This window comes from Barbatula barbatula, assembly GCF_947034865.1.
Source record: "Barbatula barbatula genome assembly, chromosome: 6".
NCBI classification, from domain to species: domain Eukaryota; kingdom Metazoa; phylum Chordata; class Actinopteri; order Cypriniformes; family Nemacheilidae; genus Barbatula; species Barbatula barbatula.
The window spans coordinates 24,758,780-24,778,883 of record NC_136765.1 but is presented as its reverse complement, the minus strand read 5'-3'; the positions used below and the strand labels follow the sequence as shown (position 1 = coordinate 24,778,883).

At 38.0% G+C, this 20,104-nt stretch overlaps 3 protein-coding genes across 4 annotated transcripts; 1 reads left to right on the top strand and 2 right to left on the bottom strand.

Moving 5' to 3' along the window:
• The first annotated feature begins 95 nt into the window (after positions 1–95).
• Positions 96–7,201, top strand: LOC306895343 (adhesion G-protein coupled receptor F1-like). 2 transcript variants are annotated; one of them, XM_079458546.1, is made up of 17 exons: positions 96–134; positions 235–363; positions 557–688; positions 1,265–1,414; positions 1,504–1,616; positions 1,701–1,759; positions 1,866–1,975; positions 2,852–3,070; positions 3,280–3,513; positions 3,606–3,761; positions 4,021–4,205; positions 4,294–4,482; positions 4,630–5,916; positions 6,020–6,061; positions 6,241–6,276; positions 6,388–6,467; positions 6,547–7,201. In XM_079458546.1, the coding sequence occupies exons 3-16, from the start codon at positions 565–567 to the stop codon at positions 6,448–6,450; spliced, it is 2,967 nt and encodes a 988-aa protein (XP_079314672.1). In that variant the 5' UTR covers positions 96–134; positions 235–363; positions 557–564; the 3' UTR covers positions 6,451–6,467; positions 6,547–7,201. The 2 variants fall into 2 exon arrangements, with proteins under 2 accessions (XP_079314672.1, XP_079314673.1); XM_079458547.1 differs by having other exon boundaries at positions 106–134; positions 290–363.
• On the bottom strand, positions 6,320–8,431 carry ankrd66 (ankyrin repeat domain 66; the record flags this gene model as incomplete). The annotated part of the gene is made up of 3 exons (XM_079458548.1): positions 6,320–7,583; positions 7,727–7,955; positions 8,293–8,431. 3 exons carry the CDS (start codon positions 8,429–8,431, stop codon positions 7,469–7,471), a joined length of 483 nt encoding a protein of 160 aa, XP_079314674.1. The 3' UTR covers positions 6,320–7,468.
• A 2,573-nt stretch (positions 8,432–11,004) lies between these two features.
• Positions 11,005–17,653, bottom strand: tdrd6b (tudor domain containing 6b). Its single transcript, XM_079457953.1, has 4 exons — positions 17,526–17,653; positions 11,615–16,804; positions 11,399–11,466; positions 11,005–11,317 (listed from the first exon to the last, which is right to left on the bottom strand). The coding sequence occupies exons 2-4, from the start codon at positions 16,764–16,766 to the stop codon at positions 11,282–11,284; spliced, it is 5,256 nt and encodes a 1,751-aa protein (XP_079314079.1). The 5' UTR covers positions 16,767–16,804; positions 17,526–17,653; the 3' UTR covers positions 11,005–11,281.
• Between the last annotated feature and the right edge of the window lie 2,451 nt (positions 17,654–20,104).

The window sequence follows — 20,104 nt, the reverse complement described above, 5'->3', positions numbered from 1 at the left end:
TTGCCTACTTCCATATGTCCCTTAATTATGCAAATCAAGTTATTGAGAACATTCTTTGGAATTGGCTTTAATTCCATACTTCTCCTGCCTCTTAGTTGAATAGCCATCATTCAGAAGAGGGAGCGAATATGCAGGTCAGTAATGCTTTAAAGAGTTGCGAGGCATAGAGGTCAATTTTTGATGTACATGCAATATAAATAAAGTTAATTAATGCATTTTGTTGTGGTTATTTAGATATTGACTGGCTCGTGTCACTCACATGAATGACTTTAATCTATTTATGCGGCAGATTATGAGACAAAATGACATCGTGCAAAGGCATCGTGATCCTTTTTCTGGGATTTCTTTTTAAGGTTTGTTGATGTTTCCTCGATAACTTGAGAATTAAAAATATAGATATTTCACAATCACATCATATTGAACGCATGCATGTGTGCTTTTGTTTTGATAGGTTTCTGTGTCAGGTATTGTGTTTTTTGTTTTTGTGCAGCATAAATAAAAATATATGATTTGACGTTATACTTAGTCTTAGCAATCTCATTATGCTGTATTTCAGAAATCTCCATGCAAGTTTACTTTTTTGAGATCGAAACTGATTCATCGGTAAACCAAACTGTAAAAAAACATATTTTAAGTGCATCAGCCAACATTTCAAGTGCATCAGTGAATGACAGCCGCATTTCGACAGGTATTCAAAAGCACATGATGTTTAATTAAGTATATCCAAAATATTGGAAAATATCCAAATGCGTAACATATAGGTCACTTTATTGATGATTAATATACTTGACTTATTGGATAAATTTGTTGCATTGAATAAAAGTATCTGCTAAATGACTACAGGAGCCTTGTGATATATAATAGGTAAGGTTAGTCAATGGTCAGTGAAGGACTGATTTAAAGGCTAATTTAAAACAATATTTCATGAACGCATTTAAAACATGTGGCTAATAAAATAAATATTACACTAACAGAATTGAAAGTGAAATGACATACATCAATAATGAAAACAACCCCCCCCCCCAAAAAAATATAATATTAATTATGAATATTTCCTGACAAACTGTTTAGTTCTTTACAGACATTCACTAAACTCTACTGTATGTTCATGTATTTGTGATATTGTGTTAATACAGTAAACTAATATGATTATCATCTGTCTATTTTATCTTACGCATATTTAAATGTACTGCACTGTAAAGATATCGCAAACAAATAAACTATAGGTTTAACAAGGATAAATAAAAACTGATCTTGTTTGTAGTGTGTACGTGGAATGAAAACACAAAAAACTGTTCGTGTAAAGATGGGTACACGTGGAGTTCAGACGCGTGCACCAATTATAAGTGCTGCAAAACTGAAATGTGCAATCTCGGAGAAACAGAAAATGCCACGTGTCTGTCTAATAAATCAGGTAAAGTATTATTCGGTATATGCATGTGTTGGTCAATAAACATTCTACGGTCACTAACCAAACCCTCCCGCCTGATTTTATTTCTATAGTGAGCATCAATGGAGAGACTATCTTTAAGAATTATAGCTACAATGATTTATTTGATTCAGATAACAAACAAACTGAAAAGTATGTCAATATAACTACTCAAATAACCGAATGGGTATGTCTTACGGATAACACACAAACACTGTAACACAGTTTTATGGTTAACAGAAAAATCATGTACATGTCTAATGTCTTTTAGCTCAAAGGATATTTCAGCGCACTGCCGTGGTTTAATTCTTTGGTTATCACGGCTTTCAGGTAATGATGGCCACAAGAAAAACATTTCTGCGTGTGAAAATAATTTGCATTTTATTGTCAGTGAAACACTTGATAAATGACTGAAGACGTGTGTTGTGTTATAAAGACCAGGCAGTGTGATCGTGGAATACACGGTGCAGGTGCTCGATTCCATTAACGTCACTCAACTTGAAGGGATAGCTAACACACTCGATGGAACTACACTAGTAACAAGAGGTACTTTTGATTTATTTTTAAAGAATTAATTCGCCCAGAAATTAAACATTTTTACTCCTTTTATTTGATAGCAGAACATATCATGGGTTCGATGACGGTTTGAGATAAAATAAGTTGTTCAGGGATAGATAGGACAATCTGATTTCTGTCAGGACCGCGGAAAGAGAACCCAAGTGCAGGCAGCGAAACAGGGTTTAAACAGGATTTTAATAAATAATAAACAGGAACAAAACAAAAACCCACGAGGGGGTAAACAGGGAACACAATAAACTGAAGACTAACACTTGACAAGAACTACAACTACAAAAACACCTAGACTAACAAAACAAAACACTCACACTGACTTGACTTGACTAGACTATCAATGACAATGACAAAGACTCCAAGACATGGCATGGCAAAAAGCATGAAACATGTACAACGAACGAGCCCAAGACAATAGACAAGAGGGTATTATATAGGGAGACTAACAAAGGGGATAACGATAGGCAGGTGTGGGTAATGCGACACAGGAGGAGAGCAATACTAGAAACGAGAGGGGCAGGGCCAAATGACGAGACAGGAGAGAACGCATATTATGTCCTGATTGACCATAATATGATCCTCTCCACATAAAACACGTGGGTCTGTCATGATTCTGCCCCTAGACCAGAAAATCAAGACAAGAGCAGGCAGAATCATGACAATTTCACACAAAGCTTTCGTATGGCGTTATTGGACGTAAAGGAGGGATTTCATTGGAACAAATAGTATGGTGCTGTTTTACAGTATACCTGATCGCAACAAGCTGTTCTATTCATGTTCTTCAGACGTGATTTGTGTTCATTTAAGGTTATTATAGAATTGCTTTATTATTTCTGCTTCTTTTACCCAAAGGACTCGTGACTATTGATGTAACTAAAGATCAACCTGTTGCTATCGGTTCAAGTCTAAAAATTAACTGTACGACACGAGAGGACCTGGGAAGTGTGAAGTGGGTCTTGAAGGACAGACAGAATAAAACGACAGCAATCACAGATGGATCACAAGCTACACTGAGCCGTACAGGAATGACCGACACGGTTCAGCTGCAAAACATTGCAGGAAGTTGGAAAGGTAATGTGCGCTCATATGCTGTAGTCTATTACAGTAAACTGTACAGAGGGCGTCCGGGTTGCATGTGTACACTTATCGATGTATTAAATGCAGACAATACGTAAGCCAGTGTACAAATGAAACCAGCAGCCTTAAGTCATTTTTCCATCTATGTGTCTTTCTGTGTGTCTGTCTGGCTATCCATCCCTCCATCCCTCGGCTGACTGAAGGACTATATACATGCGAGTATACCAGAGCACTCATAACGCACACAGCAAGCGAAACATTGGACATTGCACTTTTGCCAGACATACGTGGCAGAAGCTACCCCCAATTTCCTGATTGTACGGGTTCAAACAAAAATCTACAGGTTACAATTCAGTGTGCCATTAAAGTCAGCACAGAAAAGTACACCATTAGCTGGAGCAGCTCTGACCTCAACGATCTTAGAAGTGTTTCGTCAGGTAAGAATGTCTCATTATTTTTCTATAAACTTAGGGCTTATGGTTTTAACGCACTTAAACACACTGAAGAATTTTCATATTGCGTTCCCAAGTGACCACAGGGAACTCCATCTTTTACAAAGCAGCCGCAACGATTAGGTGTCTAGAAATGTCGAAAACCGAACATGTGACAGTCACATGTACTTTCACAAACCAAAGACATAAGAGCACTGAGAGGAACATGACTGTGATGATCCCCATCATTCATGGTAAGTTTTGGTGTAGTTTTTAGATGTTTAAATCTGCAAAATCATAAGTAAGCCATCTGTAGATGATATCGGCATTGTTTTTAGTACTACTTGTTTGAGAGTTTTCCATGCACAGTACAGGTATGGAGGAACAAAATTGGTTAATAAATGACAAAATCTTTGAAGGTTTGTTTGAATGATGCCATAATCAGGGGTAAATACATTTCATATGCGTGAAAAGCTGTGAATGAACGAAAACAACCTGTACTTTTCCACACAGATAACTTAGTGGCCTGTTCCGCAGACAGTCCCTGGCCGAAAGCTAAAAGTAATTATACGGCTGTTCTGGATTGTGACTCTTCTGCTGTTGGTGAGCAAAGTAGAAATTGCACGGACGGTCACTGGAGAATCATTATCTCTAATTGTGTGAATCTGGGCCTGTACGATATTTACACAGATGTTCAGGTATCATTTATTTGCAATCATTTTCTCATTCTTCACTCCTGATCGAACAAGGTTAGTCATACATTCTCAATCTCTGTCTTTCATAAAGGAAATTGGTAAAGGATTGGGTTATATTCGTGAAAACGCGGACCGTCTCTTCTCTTCGTTAAAAACAATCACAACAACCGATACGTCTATTAACTCCTATGCAAATATAAACATATCTGTAGGTATTCTGAAACAAATGAATGACGTGTCTTTAAATCAGTCGCATCAATGGAACAACACCATCATGCCTGTGAGTATGTTTCATCTCTTGTGAGTGTCAATGATATTTTAAGAAACCACAGAAGCTTTATGTTTTGGAATGTGTGTTAGACACACTCCTTCATTCTTTCTTCATACGTTCATACGTTCATGTATTCATTTTCCCTCTTCTTTTCAGAATTTTGTATCAACTATAAGCAATGTTTTGAATGACACAGATGCCTGGCATCAAAGACAAGAAGCCACCAGTTTATCTACAGATTATCTAGAGACTATTGAGAGTGTGATAAAGAACTCAAACCTGTCCTCTATGAACCAGAGCAGTGTGAACGTCCATCTCATGACCTGTAACGCCAGCAACTGTTCGCCCTTTAATGTCAGTGTCAAGACAAAGAAGAACGTTGTAGTCGTTGCATATAAGAATCTTGCTGATATTTTACCAAAAACCCTGAATAATGTCCCTTTAGATTCAGGAAACACCATCTTATCAGTGACTGTAGTAAACAGCACCAGTGTCGCTCTGAAGATGACCTTCGAGGGCATACAAAGGCTTCGCGACCATGAAATGTTTTGTGTTTACTGGAATGAAACAGAGTGGTCCCGTGAAGGTTGTAATTGGGGTGGCGCGTCTAATCCGACATCGTGTGACTGTACACACAACTCTACCTTCTCCATGTTGATGTCCAAACATCCGGTAACCCTCCCGTATATGGAACAACTGACTTACGTTTGCTTAGGGGTTTCAATCGTTTCTCTTGTGCTGTGTATACTGATCGAGTTTCTGGTGTGGGACACCGTCGTGAAATCAAACATCAGCAATTTTCGCCACATAGCCTTAGTGAACATCTGCCTTTGGTTGCTTTTTGCGTATTGTGCGTTTTTAGGAACGGCAGAACCAGAGAAAACTCCCCCAAACTGGTGCTTGATACTGACCGTGGTGAAACATTATTGTTTCCTGGCCGTCTTCTTCTGGACGTTGTGCTTGAGTTTTCTTCTTCTTCACCAGCTAATATTTGTTTTCGAACAGCTACGGAAGAAGGTTTATTTGGCATTTTCGATCACTCTTGGTTACGTGTGTCCATTAGTGTGTGTGGTAGTGACTTTCGTTCACTTCGAGTCTGGTCGGGTCGGTAAATACTATTCGAATAAGACTTGCTGGCTAACATATGACTCCGGGATAAAAGGGTCCATCTTTGCATTCATTTTTCCGGTTGGTACTATTGTGATTATAAATATGTTTGCGTTGTTTGTGGTCATCACAAAAATCGTAACGCCTGCTGTGTCTGAGGCCAAAGCTCGAGATGAGAAGGCCGTTGTAAAGGGCATCATTAAGACCATAGTTTTCCTGAGCCCCATCCTTGGAATAACATGGATCTTTGGATTTCTTGTGTTCATGTTGGATCTTACACTAAAGCCGTATGCCCAGATTGTGAATTATGCATTTACAATACTGAATTCACTACAGGTGAGAGTTTAGTACCAAAGATGTACTTCTTGACATTCATTACACTCCTGAATGCACATTGGAAACATTCATAACTAAAATATCTCATTCTGTTATAACACAGGGCTTTTTCATATTGCTTACGAACTGCTTTGGAGAGAAAAAGGTAACCCAGTCCTTTTTTTGCATTATTGAAATGTTATTATCATGTAACATAACTTGGTTTGTGTTAGTTTGTCGACTGGAGTTTTATCAAACACTGAATTGTCTTTGGCCTGCTTCTCTAATGTAAAACAGTCATATTTAGTAATCTGAATAATTTACACATTTGCTTCTCCCCCAAAGGTTCGTGAAGCACTTTCAAAGCGTTTTAGAGCCAAGGTTAGTATATGCAAAGGCAAATTTAGCACACATATTCATCTTAATTATAGCAGAATGTATTTTTGATACAAATACATATGATAATACAAGCGAATGTTCTCATTACATTAGCCATCGGCGCATTCAAAAAATGACCACTCGACCAAAGTGACATCAGTGATAAAGAAGAAATGATTGGACAGATTTATAAGGTACATAACATGTTTTGGGAAACCTTTGTATTTAATGTTTTAATCATCACTATCACTCTAACATGATTCTTTTACCCAGAATATATTTTATCCGCACAAGGAAGACATTTAAGGATGCAATTCTGTCTGATCTGCATTTATTCATACAATAAATAACTTTGTACGCCTTTATGCTAAAGACTAAAACCACTATGAAACAGATTACATTTATGTGTGTTTGTATCAGCTCTTGTTATATGAATATTTTAGGCCTGGTTTCACAGACACAGCTTGGCTTAAGCCAGGACTATGCCTTAGTTGAATTAAGATATTTATGTCGCTTTTATAAAAATGCCTTAGAAGAATACATTACTGGGGAGCATCTCGAGACAAAACAAAGACACTGATAATTCTGGGAAAGTTATATTCAGTTAAATCAGGGTGAACATTCATTTTAGTCTGGGACTAGCCTTAAGCCTTGTCTGTGAAACCGGGCCTTAATGTGATTGTTAATGGATTTAAAATTTCTCTCAGGGATAGACATCTTATCATCTTATTTGAAAGATATTTGCAATTTGTTTAATGCTTTTTAGTTTAAAAATTATAAATATTGTTGTTTAACATGTTAATGGGTCAGTTCTGTATGTGTGACTCCTCCACATCTTCATATCTCGAAATGAATCACTTTAATATAAAATGTTATTGTTAATGTTATTTTTTTCAAATGTTATATATTATCGTGCGTTTGTTTTTTTTATAAAATACACGTTATATTTGTACAAACCAATATTATGAAATTAAGTTAATAGAAAATGTATATTAACTTGTAAGTGTGTTTTTAAACTTTATAAACATATCCAAAAGCTGTTTATTTCTATCCAGATTAATTTGGCCACCCCACAAAAGTTTAGTGTTTTGTTTATTCTTTGTGTTCCCTAAATATCTTGCTTAATTCATGTAAACTCGGGTGTGTGTTGATTTCGTAAACTGTTTCGTGTTTCAGAACAATAAAATATTCTCAATTACTTAGCAGCATTTTTAGTTTCTCTGTCCTGTTGCCATTCCTCATCAGTGTCATCCAAAGACATCCTCTTTAACTTTGCCATCCGTCGATAGTTTCTGCTCTCAACCTCTGCCCTGAAAACACCAAGTTATTAAATATGATGGTTATTATATTCATAAATACCACCATAAGATTAAATAAACAACAAAGATACAATGTTTAGTCTAACGTCAAGAGTGTTTGGTGAAAAGATGTCAAAATACACAAATAATCATACTTTTCAAGAAAACGAACACAATCTTCATGTCCATAAATTTCAGCAATCCTGATGGGTTTGTCCGCAGATGAATCCACTTTGTCTATGGGGGCATGAAGAGAATGTAGCAGGCGCAGTACAGCTAGTCTTCCAGACTCAGCTGCGAAGTGTGCAGGCGTCCACCCATTGTCTGTCCTCAAACATGCCCTTGCTCCATTCTCGATCAGTATCCTGACCACTTCTGTTTGGCCTTAAAGAATAATAATATATGGAATTTATAAAGAAATAAAATCAAGAAATGATATTATATTATGCATGCTTTGTCCGGTTTAAATTTTTTTCCATTTACCCAACAAATAAGCGCAGGCACCCTCATATAGAAAAGAGTAAAGCGATGCCTGAATAATTATTTTTATGACCAGTACGCTTTCTTTGCTAGACACCCAACTGTAGGCTTTAAAATAAAATAAGTTGCCACTTCAAGTAATAATGGCTTTTCATTTAGGATAAAAATCAGCAAGACATGCTGAATGTCAAATGCAGAAACTACTTATCCCCATATGCTTCAGGAATATTAGTCGACCTGCCTTTGGATGCAGCCCAATGAAGTGGTGTCCTGTTATTCCAGTCTGTGTCTTTCTGATTGGGGTCACAAGATTTATTTTTGATAATTTCTTCCACTAGATCATAATCTCCGACGGCTGCAGCCTGATGCAACTCCGTCATTTGCGAAAGGGACATTCAAAAATGCTTGTTTGACACCTTAAAAAGACGTGCAGCCTTTCAGTGTACCGTTGCTATGAGCTGCACGCGTTGCTGGCTGCGTCATTGCGTCACAGCCATGCGCCTGCAGGGGTAAACATGACAGCAAAATAAACCGGAAAATAATTCACGTTTTTTTCGCTGTCTACTGTACGTTTTCATTTGAACGGTCAATGACGTTTCAAATTGACCTTTTTTTAAGTGTAAAGTATAATTCAGACTGTGATGTTTTGAGGAATTATCGGAGCATCGTCACGTGGTCCGTGTTACATGTCTCCGCGCTGGCCAATCACAGTCGTTTGTGACCGCAGGATAGATGCGTTGGACGGTTTTACACCTGTGTGTACGAGATCTGCAAAATGACTGAAATTAAGCGATTATACATAACTGTGTACAAATAGCTCCAATATAACAAACATCATGCAGCTAACAGTTATATACGGCTCAACTCCGGATTTGGTACTGTGAGCTCCACGCGCCCCTTTCGTTTAACAGGGACCCGCGTGCATCATTTGTGAATTAATGTATTTCAATCTTTTCTTGAACACACACACCTTAAACGTGATGGTAAAGATTCAATTTAATAGCCAATTATACGAGATATAATTGTAGATTAGAAATTGCGATCGTTTTTACTTCCGTAATCTGACGCATTTTCAAGTGAACGCGATATAAAATGTGAAAAGTAGTGGGCGTGGCTCACTCAAACGAGGGTTACGTCATTTGAGATGGATGGTGGCGGACGTGCATTTTCGGATTTTAAAAATGACAATTCTAATTTTTTCATGAAATATTGCAGCGTTTATAGTAAATAACATGTGGGGCATTTTCTTTTTAAAATTCATGTGCTCTCATAATCTCTAGTTAAAATCTGAAAATGCACTTCCGCCCTTCAGCCTGCTGCAACTTTCGTTTCTAACTCAATGCAAGAGCTATTTTTACACATCCAATCAAGTCGAGCACAATCCATAACGCAAAATGTCACATCCATACTGCTGAAATTGCCCATTTCATTATTAACTTGTTGTCAGAATTTATACTCCTGCTGTGCTCCTATTGCACCCACCAAACTACACGACTAGCCAGAAAGGCAGTGGCGGTTCTAGACAAAATTTACTAGGGGGGCCAGTGTTTAACCAGAGGGGCACATTAAAAAAATTGCAACAAATGATATTTAAAGATTACAAACTTTATTTTACTTTACAATCATATAAACATTTATTTAGTGCAAGAGTGAGTGCAGGTGCAAAAGAGGTAGGGCCATAAATAATAAAAAATGCATCCAGGGTACAACAATGTGCCATTTCCTATTGTGGACAGTTGAGTCCACACTTAACTTGGCATAACAATGCTGGATTATACCAGTTTGGCCTGAAGCTCCGTTTTCTGTCCCCCATCAAAGTGGCTGGGAATATATTCAAGATGGCAGGGCAAGACTGGTACATCATTCTTGGACTTGCTGATATCTGTAGAAAGATGTACAGTAAACACACATTTAATGACTTATAAATTGAAATACATGTCAATATACATGCATAAGACAAGTATTTACTTAAAAAAAATAATATTAGAGTCATATTGTCACAAAAAGGAATTTACAGCAGAAAGCACCATTTTAAGGACACACAGTAGGCCAACAAGGAAATTATCATTGCACTGTTTTGCAAATACTAAAGACCTTCTTCATCACAAACCTGATGGTGCAGTACTTGATCCACATGGATCCATTTTCTGTCCCTCTGGCTGTTCCCCTCTCTGTCCCTGTATATTTTCTTCCTCCTCACCCTCTTCTTCATGCTCATCGCCCTCTCTGTGTCAGAGCCCTTACTTTAATCACATGCTCTCTCTCCAACCTCCACTGACTCATCTGGCTCTCCCTCTTCCTGCTCCTCAACACCTTGATTTGTTTCTCTCACTTTTTTGTTTATTCGGGCAAAAAAGGATGCATTATGTAATATATCGCATTACATTTTGAAGTATATTCCCATATATTTTTGTTCCGTAAGGGCATTGTGTAGATCTAGTAGCAAGGATACTGACAAAATAGATATTCGCTTTTGCTTCAATAAGTTTGCTTAGATATGAATATGTTTCGAAACCAGACATTTACAAACTTTATTTTATTATCAATGTAAGAAACAAAAGTAATATGGTTATGTGCAAGAACAACAAGTCACTTATGAGATCAAATAATTGTTTCTTACCTGCTTCGACTCTTGCACCAGGAGAAATTGTAGCTCCGCTCTCCAAGTGTAGGTTCTGTGCCCAGCAGCACCGCAGGCGGCTACAGTGTTTGGGTGCGCCGCTTTAATTTTCCCTTGTAGAACGTTGAGTCGTATTAGTTCCGCTTTTGGCGCTCGCATGTAAAATCATAATTAATTGATACTTATTTTTTGGTCCGCACGGGGGTGGCCAGGGACATTTCTACAGAGGCAAGGGCCTCCCTAGGCCTCCGTGTAGAACAGCCACTGCAGAAAGGGCATCTTTTAAAAAACGTTTCTTCTAAATTTAGACACAAAAATAAAAGCAACACAAAGCCAACTCTATGAAAATGTTTTATTCCACCAAATTAATATTTAAACACATTTGAAACTGCAAACAAGCTTCATGTCAACTAACATGACGATTGACAAAACATTCTATGTCATCTCATCGCCTCGTTTTTACGAGATGAGAGATCTGCTTAGAACACATATTCCTTAAGTGGCAAATATAAATACCAATTCTTCCCATGAACAAAAAAACTGCAAAGTTCTAAACCTTCAAACTCCCACCCCAGCAATAAATATCCTTAAAAAGCTGCTCATTTCGGATTCACTTGATGGAGTCGCAGTGTTCTTCAGTGCCAACCTTTGAATAAAAAGGGCAAAGAATAGTACAATTCGTATTTACTGGAGAAATTTTTTTATTGTAAACGGAAATCTACCATACCTTGGGAAATGTTCGACTTTCTAAACCAGCTGCCCAGCCTCTACTCCTGGTCATTGTTGCCAGGGCATCTGTGAACAAAAACCAAGCACGAGTCTGTGATTCACCAATAAAAACAAGAACTAATTTACAACCAAACAAGACTATTAAGCAAACACACCAAACCAGCATATGAAAAGTATTAAACACGAAGTATATGCGAATATAAAATACAGAAACCTTTTTCAGACGGTGTATCTTCGGCATCTTTTCTGCTTTCCTCTGTGAGTGATAACGCTTGCTCATAGATTACTTTGTGGTTTTCTGAAAGTGAATCCACCCGTATAGGCCTGTTAGCAATCACGTCTTTAACATTGAGTACCTCAGGCAACTCTCCATTTGCTCTCAACTCTTTATAACCTCCATGAAGAGGAACAGAATGAGTTTCCCTCTTCTGGCTATCCACAGATGTTGATGCAACATCTTCAGATGAGACCTCAGTGGGATTTTCATCTCGCTTCACAGAAGCCCTCCAAAAGTTTCTCATGAGCTCATTCACAATACTGAATGGCTGCATCTCAATTTTAACATAATATGAAGGAATGTTGGGGTCTGCAGAATTTTCAAGGCCATTTACAGTAACTTTCAGAGGTTTATCCTGCAGATACTCGTGAAAATGATCAGCGGCAGTATCGTCCCATGATCCTTCTGAAGGTGCAAGTCCTTCCAGCTGACACAGAAATGCTTGAGGTGGACTCTCCAATAAGTTACAGGGAAGAGCTTTTAAAGAACTTGCATGGATATCAGACTCGTTTCCAAAGTCAATAAAAAGGACAGATACGGTGTCGTTGCATTTTTTTATAACTTGTGCGCGATACCACATCAGGTCATCAGGGAAACGAGCACAGCACAGGCTTCCAGGACTCAAGCAATCGATTTGAATTTGCTGCGTGTCATTTGAGTTTCCATATTCTTGAGCTGCAAGGCAAATTTGGTCAAGTTGTTCAGAGTTTGCAAACTGGCACCAGAAATAATTTGGTCCAACAATACATGATGCGAAAGCTTCTACAGTCTGTCCCAAAGACACTTCTGGTTTCTTAAACAGCACCCGTTTTTCTTTGACAGTAATGGAAACTTCAGTTTGAGACACCATTTGTTTGGAACAGTGAATCTGTAACGCATTCAGATTGGAATAATCCCATTTTTCACATAACAAAGAATCTTCTGTGCTCCCCTTGAGCACCATTTTAACTTCCCAAGTGGCCATGTCTTCTTTAATAAACTTGCAAGAAAGTTTGTGCTCACCAGCCTGACCAAATATTTTTTGGAAGAGAAATGCTTCCTCCTCCACTCCTTTCTGGATTTGAAATTGATCCTTGATGTTCGAGGTGCAACGAATGCTAAATCTTGGATAAGAAAGTAGCAGCTCACCAAGCCTGCAGATATTAGACAGAGAAACGGTGGCTTGATTCCCAAAATCGATGAACTCCACCTGAATCATGCCATCCTCTGTGGTTCCCTTGACAACTGCACGATACCAGCAACCATCTTCAGGAAACACAGCCTTCACCAAACTCCCCTTCTGAACACTGCATGCATGAATGACATCGGGCTCTGATATCTGAGAGGAATTTAATTGTTCATTGAGAAAAAACAAAGTATCCTCATCTTCGGCCAGCTGCACAAAAAAAATCCTCAGACTGGTGATATTCGAAATATAAACTTCAGACACCATACCTCTTTTGATCACACGAGGAGGAAGGCTTGTTGCTTGAGGTAAGTGTTGTTTAGGCACCTTTTGTGCATTTACATCTTTTCTACTGAACTGAACCAAATCAGTTTTGGGAATGTCATCTTTCTGTACACTTTCAATAGTTTTCACTTTAGTGGCTTGACTGCAGATTCGAGGTTTCAGTTCACACCAATAATCTTTCATGAGATCATTTACCAAAAGCCCCTTACATTCAACGGACACATTATACTGAGGACACTTAGGAAAATCAGAGGACATTGCCATGTTCTGAATAGTCACGTTTAAAGGCTCATCCACCAGAAGTTCAGCAAATATAGCAGATGCAACATCGCTCCACGTGCCATGAGCAGACTTGAAACCTCCTAGCTGACAGAGAAATGCTTGAGGTGGCCATTCCAGTAGCTCACAGGACAGGGACTTCACAGAGTTCAGGTCAATTTCGGACTCATTTCCATAATCTATAAAAACAACAGATACTGCCATGGCAAGTTTGTTAATTACCTGTGCACGATACCACAGCTCATCAGAGAAGCGTGCGAGGCACGGTATGCCTTGCCATAGCTGCTCTAGCCAAATTGGTTCCATTGGAGTGCAGTTTCCAGCTTCTTGAGCAATCAAAGAGATTTTGTCAAGTTCTTCTGAGTTCTTGAACTGGCACCAGAAATAATTTGGCCCACAGATAGATGAAGCGTACGCTTCTACAGTTTGTCCTTCTTTTACATCTGGTTCTTTTAATAATAATGGTAAGATATCTTCATTTCTGAATATCATTTGTGAGCCAGTTTGAAGACAGCTCACACCAAACAATGGCCACTCCAACACAACACCCTGGTGTTCCAAACGGACCAGCCAAGAAGATCCGTCATGGCGAATGAACCTGCAAAGAATTTTCTTCTCACCGTTTTCACCTGCTGCCTTTTTGAAAGCCATTACCTCTTCTTTAGTCCAATCTCTTTTACCTCCAGACTTATTACCCTCAAGTGAGCAGTGAACGCTGAGCGCGGGCGTGTTCAGGAAACGCTTTTCGAGTTTCATTATCTGAAGGGGCGTGAGTGTCGCCTCATTCCCAAAGTCAAAATACTGCACATGAACATTGTCGTCATTTTTGTTTTGAACAACAGCACGATACCAAGCCCCGTCAGAGGGATACTCTGCTCGCACAACATCACCCGGATGCAACACGTGGTATTCAACTCGTGCAATGCTTAGTGGAGAACAATTCAGTTCATTAAGAAGGGAAAATAATTTATCCTCTTCACTCGTCAAATGCACATAGAAACTCCAAGGACTATTGCAGTGTGAAAGATAAACTTCTGTGACATATCCTTCGTCTAAAGTCTTTGAGGGAAGATCTGTCAGTTTTGGATAATCAGACATCACTTGTTGTTGTGTTGAATCTGTTGTGGTCCCAGATGTGTTCACTTTAACGGGTGGGAAGATACGATTTTGAACAACTGGTTTTGACTCTTTCCTACAGATATTCTCATGGGCTTGTGTGGTAGCACTTAAATGGTCTTTAAGTCTCTCAGGCTCCATAACTTCTGAGAACACTTTGCAAGCGCAGATCTTATCTGCTTCTTGATTCAGCCTTTTAGCCGGGTTCCATTTCTCATTCATTTTTAAATTGAGATTTGTTTTCTCATCATGCATCTCCACTGACAGTTTGCCTAATGGATTTCGTTTCATTACAGTGATGGAGAACATGCTGTCTGTGGCATAGTTTTCAAACCACTTACTGAGTTCAGATGACTGGGGCAATGTCACATTGAAGAGTTCAAACTCAACAGCCTGAATGGGAACAGATGCCACTGCACTGGCCTCCGGAGTAAGGGGTAGAATTTCAGATTTGTCCAAAGCCAAAAGATCGCCGTAATCTACAAAACGGACAAGTATTTGTGGATGTGTCGATTCTATTTGTCCCCTGTGCCAATGGCCATCAGGATATTTGGCGAAGCACATCATCTTTGGGGAAACCGAAAATGATGTTTGCGCCCGCTTGCTGCACAGTTGTTCAATATCGCTGGTCATTTTTCTAATGGTGTCAATATTTTGTGCAAAATGGCCATAGAACTGGTTTACATTTCTGACACAAGTTATCCATACCTTTTCTTTTGTGCCTAGATCAATTTTGTGTGGTAAAATTTCATAAGCATCCCTGTGAATCAGGGATCCAGACACAGCATCATTCAGTGACTCCATTCTCTCTGAGGTTTCTTTGTGTCTTTCAGTCCTGGAGACTGCGGTGAAATCTTCACAGGGACCTGCTGAACAATTTGTGCATGGAGGACACACAAACACACTTTCATTCAAAGATCCGTATGTTACTTTGTTCAATGTCTCAAGAGTTTGGTCAGCACACATTCCCTCTGCTACAGACAAGCAATCCTCTTTGAGGCCAAAAACATTGTTCACGTTCACATTATCTTTCCCATAGAGTGTGATATCATAGAAGCCTTCTCTGAGCTGCTTGAACTTTCCAATGAAGACTTGATCGAAGACAATAGATTTGAGGGAATCAATCTGATGTGTCCGCCATCCAATGCCTTTGTCAATGATCCCATGCAGAGAGCATGCAAAGGTGACAACAGGCAACTGAAAGAACCTTGGAGACAAAGGTCTGATATTGCTGAGTTTAACGAAGTCTCCTATTCCATAATCGACATGAAAAACTTTGACGAGTTCAGAGACTGTGTTTTGCTGAAGGACAGAACGATGCCACTTGCCATCACTTCCTTTGGTTGCGCACGGGGACCCGTCAGAAAATGGTTGTAAAAACAGGGAAGGTAATGCATCTTCATAGCAGTTGTGCAGCTGATCGCTTAATTTCTTGAGCTCCTGTGAAAAGACATGCAATTTGCAGAAGATTTTTAATGGATGATGCACATGCGTTACGGTAACAATCTCAATAGTTCCAGTTAGCAACTCTGGGTACAAGTACTGATTCATAGTTTCAGAGTCTTCAGCAAGCTCCTGTGCACCAGGCATCTCCAAATCTGTTCGTGTAGAAGAGTTTCCTTTTGGTGAATGCAGTGAACTGGTTACAAGCCTTTTAAAATCCTCATCAGATATCTTTCTGGCAAATCCAAGCTCATACATTTCTTTGGATACATTTGGAATATCAAGAATTAAGATTCTGCAAGGCAATATCACATCCTGAACATGTCCAGAGAGGCTTTTACCACATAAAGATCTGATGAACTCTGAAGCGGCCTCAGACCATCCACTCTTTTCACAGAGAGCTGATGCATTGCCCAATATACAAAGTTCTACAGTGGGAGGTAGATCTAAAAGGCTGGGTGGACATTTCGCTAAAACATCCCCTGATGCCCAAAATATTCGACCTTGATCAATTAAGAACACATTGTATTCATTTTCACATTTTGAAAGTATTCTTGCTCTATGCCAGGTTTTATCATCATATACAAAGCATATATCTCCAGGTTTGCCTTCAAAACTATCCTGCCTCTCAGTCTCAACATCAATCTCTTCTTTTATGTGTGGATATACTTCGCCGGTCTCTGGCACAGGACTTAAATTTCCTCCAAATTCCACTAAAATACCGTGAGGGTTTAAGTTTACCCTTGTAACATGAATGGTAATAGCTGATCGAACATCTGGCAAACCAGGAACTGAACACATTTTGGGGCAGAATATTTTCCAGAAACTTCAAGAACATTCTGAGAGAGATAAAACAAAAAAAATTCATTACCCTCATGTCTTTCCAAATCATTTGTACTCTGCTATTTTATACATAACAGTTTATAAAGACTACACTATCAAAGGTAAACAAGTCATACATAGCCTACATTTAGTATTAAATCTTTGTAAATACCATACAACATGCCATCAAGTCGTTTCAACGAAGGTAAATACTGAAATTTTTTGGCATTCCTTGTTTAAAATGCTTCATAAGGTGACCTTTTCTAATATAGAAATACATTTATAAACAACAGATGCAGGCTTATACACAAATATATATTATATGACTTGTTTGTGCTGATATGAATAAATCTTCATATTTCATACATTAATTTCACTGTAAAAAAAGAATAATACAACAAAAATAAATATGCATATATTGCATAATATCTGATTCTCCCAAAAATACGTGTTTGTTTTAAATACATTTTTCTTTAAATCTCTTCAAACTTATAACGAGTACATCGGTTTATTGTATTTAAAATGATTATTTAGAAGGATTCTGTCAGTATTGACACCTCCATCAGCTAAAGGTAACGTTATTTTACAATAACATCAAGTCAAACGGAGTAGGCTACAACTAACTACAAAATAAACTTATTCAGGCAACCGATCTGCCTTTGTGGTTTGAACATATCCGTCATTGTCAATACGCTGATTCTATGGTTTGTTTAAACGTTACAAACAATAGAAACTTACCAACTTCCCCATTAATTCCACCGACGCTATGATTACCGGTCCGTGACTTCAAAATCTTCCCAGAACAATTCAAACAAACGCGGCCGTGTTTTTAACAAATCCACGTCAATCAAACGCGCCACTTACGTAAAGGACGACAGGTGTTTCACGGAGATATATCCACAGTTTCTGAACCACAGCAACAGAACGAAGGTGATGAGCGGAGACACGCACGGCGGATAGCACATTATGTTAAGCGTTTACTTGCTAAATATTTCATTTGTTTTTCTCTAAATGGAACGTACGTGATAAAATGGGCTTAGTGAATTGTTCAATTGATATGTTGTGATTGCATGTTTCGTTATGTATATTTGTTTAAACCATGCTGTTTGCTTTTTTTATACAATAGTTATGTAAGTTAAATTTTTATTTAAATGTTTGTTTTCACATAGAAAACGCATGCTTCAGATGCCCATAAAACAATCAAACTTAACACAAAATGCCCACATTATTTCTTACACTGTGTAACAAGAGATGGGCTTTTAAAACAAAACAAAAAACACAATAAAGGGCTGCGTTCAGCCCCGACAAAACGATGCAAAACGCTTTTTATACGGAAACGGTGGTACGGTTGAACACCCTGTTGTGATGACGCAAGAGTTTAATGGCGGCTGAGAAGGCCATTCTTTGGGTTCTTTTTGAAGACTTTTCGCAGCCTGCATAAAATTGGTATGAATACTGCAAAATAAATATCTTCTAATATCTTCAATTGTTGCGTGTACCGAGCTGCAGAGAACACATTTAAACGATTTTACTTGGACCCATTGTGCGAGCTCTCTCTTTAATACTGCGTGTGTGGTATTCATGTTGCTGCTGATTGGGCTGATATTCTTGACACCAAACAAGAGAAAACTTATCTCAAAGCCTGTTTCAAACCGTTTCCAGGAATTCTGTTTGCTTTTCTAAGTTATATTTTTATTTAAATGTTTGTTTTCACATGGAAAATGCATGCTTCAAATGCCCCTAAAACAATAAAAATTTATACAAAATGCCCACATTATTTCTAACATCATGTACGAGAACACATGTTTTTGATTAAAGATTACAACTAAGTGCAAATTAATTCTAAAAAAATAATGGTACAATTTTCCTGTTTGATTTCACAGTGACTTATCAGTGATATCTATTGATTTTGTAATGTAATCAGCCAATTAAAGGGATACTTCACCCAAAAACGAAAATTCTGTCATTTACTCACCTTCGAAATGTGTATACATTTCTTTGTTCTGATGAACAGAAAAATGTATTTAGAAATAATGCTTACCATGGCTCAACACCCATTGACATAAAAACAATGATAGTCAAAAGTGCCTCAGAACTGTTTGCTGTCCTACATTCTTCAAAATTTCTTCTGTGTTCAACAGAACAAAAAAATGTAAGTAATTTTTCTACTATGGTAGTCAATGGGTGTTGAGATCTGTTTGGTTATAAGCATTATTCCAAATATCTTTCTCTGTATTCATCAGAACAAATAAACACATTTGGAACAACTCGGAGGTTGATGACAGATTTTCATTGTTGGGTGAAGTATCACTTTAAGCTAGCTGTTTCAATTTTTTATGCGTTATATTCTATTTTAATATTCAGAAGGAAGATGAGACACCAGACCCAACAATTCAGATGACCCGAAGGCCGCTATCAAAGCAACCTGGGCTTCCATTGCACCTTAGCAGTGCCACAGACTGTTTGCGCCAGGCCACGCCGCATTGATGCAGTAAATCGTGCAAAAGGAGGTCCAACCTAGTATTGAGTGCATAGAACTGAACATACTTTTCAGAAGCCAGACATTTCTGTTTTAATTTTTTTTCTTATTGAACTTATTCAATATTCAAATTTTGAAAGACATTGAATTTTGGGTTTTCATTATCTGTAAACCATAATCATCAAAATTCCAAGAAACAAAGGCTTGAATTTTTCTCTCTATGTGTAATGAATCAATATAATATGATGGTTTTACTTTCTGAAATTAGTGACAAAAATTATTGACCTTTTTCACAATGTTCTAATTCATTGACATGCACCTGTATATGAAAGAATTCTGCCTTGTGCTTTCGGCTACATGTGTTGTAAACTGGGGAGGAGTGACGCCATCATCCAAGACTGAATTCAGGGTGCCTTTCCAGATCAAAGTGTGTAAGATATGTTAGAAAATCTTCAAATCCTGCTCTCTGCAATTTGGGAAGCTTGGTTGTCTTGAAGGATTTTATGGCTGCATAGAGGCTTTATGTGATGGGGGATGAATAATGTGCAATCAAATCAGTATTAAATAAATATCAATAAAATAATCATATTGTCGCACGTTAAGCACAAACAATTATATTGCTGCTACCATAACCCTTGTCGTTATGTAGGATATTCATAATTTAATAACATCTAGATTGCTAAAAACACTCAACTTTTATTTAGATATTATTAACATCTGTAACCTTAAAACATATACATAAATAACATGCCGATACATTGTAAATAAACAATAACCTATCTCATGACATGGTGATTTATAGGTCATAATTGCCAAAAACACAATTATCAAATTCAAA